Here is an 8,673-nt window from a genome sequence, read left to right as displayed (position 1 = left end):
TAGATCGATTAACCGGTACAACCAACTGGTTGCAGAGCCCTGGACAATGTATTGAGAAACGAGCGACATCTATTGGTGATTCCCCGTAATTGAGCGTTTGTTAATACGCATTAGTTTTTTTTGGTAATTGGACTATTCGTCACATTGGAGTGGTCACAAAGACAATTTTTGTCATGAAAATCGCGAATACACAATATTTGGCACTCAAGTTCTCGTTACTATGATAGTTATCGTTAGTATGATGGACTTTTCGGCTGCCAGATGTTCCGTTATAGAGATTTTAGTGACTTTGTGACGAGTAATTTGTGACCAGTAATCACCGAACCGTATTTTTTTTGATACCTAATGATTCTATTCTATGTATTGATACGCGCATCTCGTCATACAAATATTTCGAAACTTATGTACACGAACCTAGGAATGTTCGTATACAAAAGTTTCGATGAATTTTAATAAAATATATATACCTATATACAATTTAAAGACAACACAACCATTAAAAAATAATAGAAAAATTCAAAAATATTTTGAAATTAAAATTACAATAAAAATAAAGTAAAAAAATGAATATAAAAATACAAAGACAAAAAATATGAATATAAAAATATAATACCAATTAAAATTGATTAAAACTTAACATGGAGCATATTTCTACAGATTGTTTTTTGAGATTCGTGCGACGATCGGTAACAATTATATTGTATTTACTAAAATACCTTTCAGCATCCACACTATTAACGGGACACCAAATAGATTTTAGAGCGGCACAACCAAACTCTTCATATTTAATTTGTGTTGCCATCAATAATAGCAATATATCCGGCGTGGATTCACTTTTTATATTCTCTATTAATTGTCTAAAAAGTGCTGATATCCTTCCAAACATTGAGCCTCTGTTAATACATTAAACAATGGCAGGTTTCTAAAAAACAAAACTGTTTCTCAAACACTAATATTAGATTTTGAACCTGCCACAGATGGATTGAATAGCTTACTCAATGTTCGGAGGAATATATTTGTCTCATTTAGTCTTGAGTGCGAGTCTAGTTTTAAGACGATTTTTTGAGCAGCCTTTTGTATACACAGCTCCAACTGTCTTCTTTTGTTTATAGTAGTAGACAAAAGCAGTTGCTTGGTTTCGACAGGAAAAACACCGTCGATAATAAACTGCAAGCTCTGTTTTATCCCCTCAATTTCTTCACATAATAAATAGGCCAAGGGATAGGAAGACCCTTCTAAATTGTCTATTAATTTTGTAAATTTTATGCAAATTTCACTTTTGTTTATTATTTTAGCATCTATTCGCATATTTTACGAATTTAGCATCTATTAGCATCTATTCCGAATTTTAGCATCAATAAAGCATTAATAGCAAAGTGCCCAAAATACGGGGCTCTACTGATCACGTTTTCATGATCTAGAAAAAATGTTTGTGTGTCTGTTGTCTGTATTTTGGGGATTTTTTGAACACCGTTAGTCCTATCGAACTGAAACTTAGTATCGGTCACTGAAATTCTTATCGACACGACGTAATTTTTTACATACCTCCTTAACGTTTCACATGGCTTTCGTGTCAGTGGTCATTTTTATCTCTTATCCGATCGTTTTCATACTTTGCCATATTGCTCATTTTGAACATCAATACAAGTTAATGTATCGTCTGCCATTACGTTGGAGATAAAATATCGTATACAACGCGTTTTAAAAACGGGGCACGTAGACCTTCTTGACGTTTAACAAGCGTTGTTTAACAAGGCGTAAACTGTTCGCCATGACACGGCCTTATCAATTTTAATTGTTTAAACGCCTATAATTCACTCTATATTTTATGAAATTTGCTCTATTGGTTCTCGTTATCTATAATATATAAATATTTATAGTTTTAGCTCTCATATGTATATATAAATTTCAAATTTGGCGTCTAGCTTCTTGTAGGGTAATACACGATATATATTGATTTATGGCCAAATGTGTCAAATCTGACATTTCACGGCTTAAAGTATATCTCTTCACGGAGTTTTATCTGCGAGATAAGTATTCAATAATAAGTTATGTTGTATCTAATTGTTAATATGATTTACAATAAGCTTACATACATTTAGTTTTTTACAATAAGCTTACATACATACATCACATACAATTATTTTTAGTTATCAGCTGATTTAATTTATCTGATGATTGAAAAGTTCATTTCTGTAAATACATAAACTCATTTATGGACAATCATACATTGATAAACTATTCTTAAAGCAATCTTAGTATTAATAAACTATTACTGTAAGATTATTAATAAACTATTACTATGAACTGTAGGGTTCCCGGCATAAGTGAGTATACATATTGCCGGCAGCAACTCATAACCTCAAATTTCACTGTTTATTCCTTCATAACAAACTTTCTAACCAATACAAGCTACACATGTACACAGATCAAACAGTGAAAGTTTTATTTTTAGTTATCAGCTGATTTAATTTTTATGTAATACAGCACCTCTCGTTCCGTAGATGCATATACATATACAATTTTAAGATTCAAACATCTTTGCAACTGGACTTGATGACTATGCTTTATAGAAATACTACATATTGAGATTTTAAAGTGCCTTTAAAGTCATTTAGATTCGATATTACTCAACAATGAAAATAATTATAAATAATAATTTAATTAATTTGTAAATAATTATAATTAATTTGTAAATGATAATTAAATTACTATGTATAAAATAGTTAAAATAATTTGTAAATAATTATAATTAATTTGTAAATGATAATTAAATTACTATTTATAAAATAGTTAAAATAATCTTTAAAATATTGTATTCATAAATAAATGTCTGTAGCATTTAAAACAGTGCTACTCTAACATTTTCAATTGGCGGACCAGCATATATTTTTTAGTAATTCTCATAGGCTGCCTGCGGTATTATAGTAATTTCTGTAACACTAAAAAGTAGAAAATAAAAATCTTTAGTAAAAAAAGGTTTTTTAAAAATATATCTCTTTTTTTTCAAAAAAAAAGTTTCAAAAAAAGGGGAGAATCTGTGCGTCAATATACTGCCCAAGGTATATGCGTCAGTAAATGGAGAGATCGTCGCAAAGTATTGTCGATTTCATCGGAGTTTGATGGCCAGACAGTTGAAACTGTAAATCGTCGAGGAAATACGGCCATAAAGCCACAAATGATAATCCAGTACAATAAATTCATTTTCATGACCAAATGTTGGCCTATTACCCAATCAGATGGAAAACTTTGCGGTGGTATAAAAAATTAGGCCTCCATTTTTTTCAAACAATACTACTGAATTCATATTACCTGTATATTTCCCGAAATGAAAAGATGTCTTTATATGACTTTAGACTCTGTGTAATCGAAAAATTACTTGGGCCTCCCCCTTCTTCAATATCCAGGTCTATTGCAAAAATACATCTTCCAATTTTTTCTCCAAAAGAAGACAAAGGCAAGACAAAAAGAAAGAGATGCAAATATTGCTGGACAACAAATAGAAAAATAAATGATTCCATTTTCTTTTGTCCACAATGTCCAGAAAAGCCAGGTCTTTGTTTAGACCCATGTTTTCGTTTATTCCACAAATACGCATAAACGAAAATTTGTGTCTGTTATTAATAATAACAGACACAAATTTACTCTACTAATTTACCCTACCTCTAGTTATTATGTCTGTATGTTTTTTTCTATTTTTTATGTATGTGTTTGTATATATTATATTTATTGGAATATTATATTTTTGTATATTTTTTTGTTTCTATTTATTTATTATATATTTATTGTATCATTAGATATTTATGTCTGTATATTTTATTATGTAAGTACATATAAAAAATAAACTTGAAAAATAAATGTAACCGAGTGTCTGAATATGCCTTTATCTTCCACGCTTATTTGGTTTTAATATACAAATATACAATGCGTCGTACATACAGAGATTTTCGATCTCCCTCACACAGCCGCATTTAGAGAGAGACAAACCGAGTGTGGCATAGTTATACACAGTCATTTTCGCGAGATGCAAATCAGCAAGATCAGCAAAGCTAGACAGATCGAAGCTTATCAATGCGATCGTTTAGTTCGCGGGTTCATATACAATCGTTCGTAAAATGTTCATATGTACTTATAGTTTCCATCGGATTCCGGAAACCCGTTATTTAATCTAAAAAGTCATATAATTTTTGTCAAAAATTATGCAAAGTCAATGAACTTTCATATAATAGTGCCTTGAGCGTAAAAAAATGTATGCATATATATGTATGTACATATATTAATTTTATTGTTCCAAAATTGGGGTGATAACTAGAGGTAACAGTGCTATCCATTGTTCCATTGTTGTAAATACTTTGTAAAAAAGGTTCGGCAAACCTTTAACAATGCATTTACAACCTTTGAACAATACGCGGCACCTTCTGGGTCCGGTGACTAGTGATAACTAGAGGTCGGAATCTGAAGGGGCCGGAAACGTGCCGCCTATTGTTCCATTGTTGTAAATCCTTTGTAAAAAAGGTTCGGCAAACCTTTAACAATGCATTTACAATCTTTGAACAATAAACAGCCCCTTCAGATTCCGGTCTCTAGTGATAACACTGGCGAAGCTCGTATGTCTAGTCGATAATAATAAAAATCTCGCAAAAAAACAAGTATTTGCGACTACTTTCACATTCGCAAACACGAAAAACAATCCATTTTTTAATTTAAATATAAATATGTAATCTTGGAGAATTGCTGTGATAGCAATTGTAATTATTAAAAATTAACATTTAAATTTTTTTCTCGTAGAACCAGTGACAAAAGATGGTTGTAGTGCGCAGGTCAGGTTTAGGTGCATCTCTCGCTCTATCGCACACATGTACTCGGATATACTCTTCGCACGCATGTGGCTAGCTCTCTTACCATTCTGCTATCCGGATACGTACACAACGAATTTCGACAATATTACGCATGTTTAAATACTACTACATATTGTTTAAATACTACACGTAGTATTTTTATCGTATCGTATCCATCTCCTTCCTGTACGTGTACTCCTAGGAGAATGGAAAATATTTTTCGAATTAATTAATTAATTTTCGAACTGGGGGGGTATGGGGGGTATGAGGGGGGATTCGATGACTCCACCCATGACTCCGCCCCTGATCACGCCTTTTTCTGTAATTTAACATTCTGTAAAAATAAATTCTGTCAAGACAGATAGACCCAACTTAATAGCTAATTAATTGAAAAATGAACATTAAATATTCACAGAAAAATAAAATATATTTCCAGAAGTATTACAGCATACGAGTATGATGTATTTATTCAAACATTTAGATACATTAAAAAATCAAATATTACAAAAAGTATACTCTAATACATTTAATGATTATTTTATTCTACATTTATTTTCAAATAATACAAAAAAAACTGCAGTGGATCAAATAATTGAATGATATGGAATAACATGTGCATTAAAATGAGCTCTGCCTTCGCTAAGACTTGTTGAAGCTTTCCAAGATTTTCCTGTCTCATCGTATTCCCAAACATCACTACTAAATCCACCTGAAAATCAAAACAATTAATTAATTCAGCATTTCAGGCATACAAATTCAAATGAAGTTATAAAAATCTCACCCATGCTAAGTATTTTATCTTGGAAACAGCAGAGGCTGATTCCGTATGCAGGTTTTGGTAGTTTGGTGAATGCTGTCCACACATTTGCATTCGGATCGTAATGCTCGACACTGTCTAAAATTTTATAAGGTTCCCAAAAAATGCCACCACCGACGTAAAGCTTCCCTTTGAATGCGACGCTCTAAAATGGTGAAATCAATATTGGGTTCATTTTATTTTGGAGAGTTTTATATCATGTATTTGCGATTTCTGTTAATACAATTAATTAATATTCACCGAATGACTGCGTCTTCCCTGAATCATCTGAGCGCGGTAAGTCCAAGAATTTGTCTCCACTGAATACATCTGCACTTTATTCGTAGATGTTTCGTTTCCATTTTCAAATATACGCCCGCCTGTTACAAATATTTTGTCATCGATGACAGTAGCACTATGACCAATAACTGCCACCAACAATGAAGCGATGATCTCCCAATCCCCAGTCTTGCTGTTCCACCTAATCGAAATCAATAAACATTAACTACTCTTTAAATCGATCTGATGAAATGATTGCAATTTAATCACCTTTCCACTGAAGATAAAGTTTCACCAATATCATTATCCCCACCAATGGCGTAGACATCCGCGGATGAATCGCGACGAAACGTCACTGCTGACAAATTATAACGGGCTTGATTTAACGGCTTCAATTTAAGTTTTTGACTGTTTTTCAAATCAATGTATTCGACCTGAAAAGAAAAAAAAATTGTTATATTTCGAATTCTTTAAGCAGGTACTTTACCACACCTGAAAACGTTACTGAAGTCAATGTTTCATATGAAGAATTCCATCCGCCGATGATAACGATCCAATTTCCCACGAGGACAGACGCAAAATTACTTTTATTAAATCCAATGTTTTTGCATAGAGTCCAACTTTTCTTCAGTCCATCAAATATATCGATGGTATTTGCCATCTGAAAAAACGTTATGCAATAAAATAATTAATTTACAATCCAATAAAATATTATACTTGTGATATAAAACTCACATCCAAATAACTCGCCCCAACCAGTGCTATTTTTTTTGTTTTTCTACTAGGGGTCTTTATTTGCACGAAAGATCTATTATTCTTGTCTTTAATTGCTTGTTTAATAGGGGTCACACACTCTGCACACGAGTGACAGAACATCAGTAATTCGAGAAGAAACTGAAAACATAGCCCATTATTCGAATGATTTTTATCAATAAATTGTAACGTTCATTTAAATTCAAATACCTCCGTCGAGAGCAAGGATAAGCTCACGGATTCCATAAGCTTTGCCAAGTCATATTTACGGTTTGCATTGTCATGATTTACCCATAATTTTACAGCATTGAATATGTCTTCTTCGGAAGACATTATCAAATCGTCCGATTTCAAGATTTCGATCACGTTGGAGGCTGATAGATTGAGAAAATCTTGAGTTTTGTGCAACTAAAACAAAAATGGAATTGAAAAATATGTAAGTGACATCTTTTTTTATATACCAACACTCACCGTCTCGAAGTTATTCAGAGTCAAATCCATTGCCTCTTTTATTAATTCGAAATCTCCCGATAATTTCAAAACTTCCAAACAGTTTGAAATATTGACTGTTTTAAATTGTGGTGGAATTTTCACTTCCAGTCGGTTGGCTAGCTCCATTAATTTTTCAAAGTGATTTTCGTCTATGCCTAAAATATAAAACTATATTTCGTATTATTACATTTAATGACGAAAACAAACATTGTGAATTGATTATTTTAGGTGGTTATGAACTCGTACTTATTTGTCCAGTGTAAGAATACTTCAGAATTGCTTCGATGACTTCGAAGTCAAAATCTGAAAAGATGTCCTCCACTTCACCTTCGTTTGTCCCAAAGAATTCGCTGCATGCACATAGCACGATCAAATGCGCGTAGAATCTGCAATTATGAAAAATTATAATTAAACTGATAGAACAATTAGCATTTTATATTATGTATTTTTGGATTGGAATTAAGATACTTTCGGCCTCGAACAATAAATCCGGTGTCGTAATTCTTATCTCGTTTCATGGCATCATACAAATATGTCACACGTTTTGAAACATAATTGGACTTCGGCTTCATTACGAACATCTTGTTTCTAATTTTCTCTTAGTTTTCTCTAAGTTCTAAGCATAATAAAATAAGACTTACCGATTAGACACAACAGCAGCGATTGATTTGAAGCACTGTCACTCTGCGGTTTTATTACGATAGATAAGAAAAGCTTAGCCCTGCTGTTGCATTGAAATGTATATTAATTATTTACTGAAACCAAACATTCAAAATAACCTTTATTTTTAATAAATGCCAAAACATTGCCATGACAGGTGGCCCTAAATCGACACTATGACCAACATATGGGGAATATATTCATTGAACTTTACTTTAGATCAGATTTTTTTTTTTATTCGACTGTGACTCCAACTTGAATGATTATACTTATAGTAAGGTTGACTTTTATTGCCAACGTATAAAATTATTAGTAATGAAATCAATAGCGATATTCGAAATATAAAAAACGAAATGAATTAAGAAAATCACTAACAATTCACATGTTACCCAATTTATTGAATTATTGGTAATGAAACAGGTATAAATAAAAAGTAAGTACATTCATAGTGCATGTGTATGAATTTAATACACAAAAAAAAATAATTTAATAAAAAATGAACAAATTTAAATAAAAACGTATATATGTACATAAACACATCAAAATACATTCAATTAATTAATCAAGTATCACTGATCAATAACTCAAGTATAATAAATCAAGTATCACTAATCAATAACTCAAGTATAATAAATCAAGTATCACTAATCAATAACTCAAGTATTACATATGTATTTACAAACTTACAAACTATCCAGTAGATTCTATTACAGAATCACTAATAAGGTTCAGAGAGGAGATATGACTTTTCTTATAGATCTATGCCCAGTGAACACGAATCTGGTAATAAAAAATGTTGATTGGCTCGAGATTTGGAGATATACAGTATATTCTCGATTATCCGGGCTAATGCTG

The 8,673-nt window shown here is 31.8% G+C and overlaps 1 protein-coding gene across 1 annotated transcript; it reads right to left on the bottom strand.

Moving 5' to 3' along the window:
- Positions 1-5,270: 5,270 nt before the first annotated feature.
- LOC143917045 (kelch-like protein 25) lies at positions 5,271-8,100 on the bottom strand. Its single transcript, XM_077438417.1, has 9 exons — positions 7,405-8,100; positions 7,138-7,326; positions 6,877-7,074; positions 6,649-6,807; positions 6,419-6,574; positions 6,184-6,347; positions 5,896-6,115; positions 5,620-5,800; positions 5,271-5,547 (listed from the first exon to the last, which is right to left on the bottom strand). Exons 2-9 carry the CDS (start codon positions 7,282-7,284, stop codon positions 5,423-5,425), a joined length of 1,350 nt encoding a protein of 449 aa, XP_077294543.1. The 5' UTR covers positions 7,285-7,326; positions 7,405-8,100; the 3' UTR covers positions 5,271-5,422.
- Between the last annotated feature and the right edge of the window lie 573 nt (positions 8,101-8,673).

The sequence above is a fragment of the Arctopsyche grandis genome, chromosome 9 (genome assembly GCF_051622035.1).
Source record: "Arctopsyche grandis isolate Sample6627 chromosome 9, ASM5162203v2, whole genome shotgun sequence".
Taxonomy (NCBI): Eukaryota; Metazoa; Arthropoda; class Insecta; order Trichoptera; family Hydropsychidae; genus Arctopsyche; species Arctopsyche grandis.
Note: the sequence above shows the minus strand (reverse complement) of the source record. Positions and strands in the feature narration are given on the sequence as shown.

What these genes read in the sequence shown, in the direction of transcription:
- LOC143917045 (XM_077438417.1), bottom strand. Translation starts at nt 7,284, where the DNA reads ATGGAGCTAGCCAACCGACTGGAAGTGAAAATTCCACCACAATTTAAA. An exon ending in CATATGAAACATTGACTTCA is followed by an intron (nt 6,348 to 6,418) that starts GTAACGTTTTCA and finishes TTTTCTTTTCAG; the next exon opens with GTCGAATACATTGATTTGAA. An exon ending in ACTTTATCTTCAGTGGAAAG is followed by an intron (nt 6,116 to 6,183) that starts GTGATTAAATTG and finishes GATTTCGATTAG; the next exon opens with GTGGAACAGCAAGACTGGGG.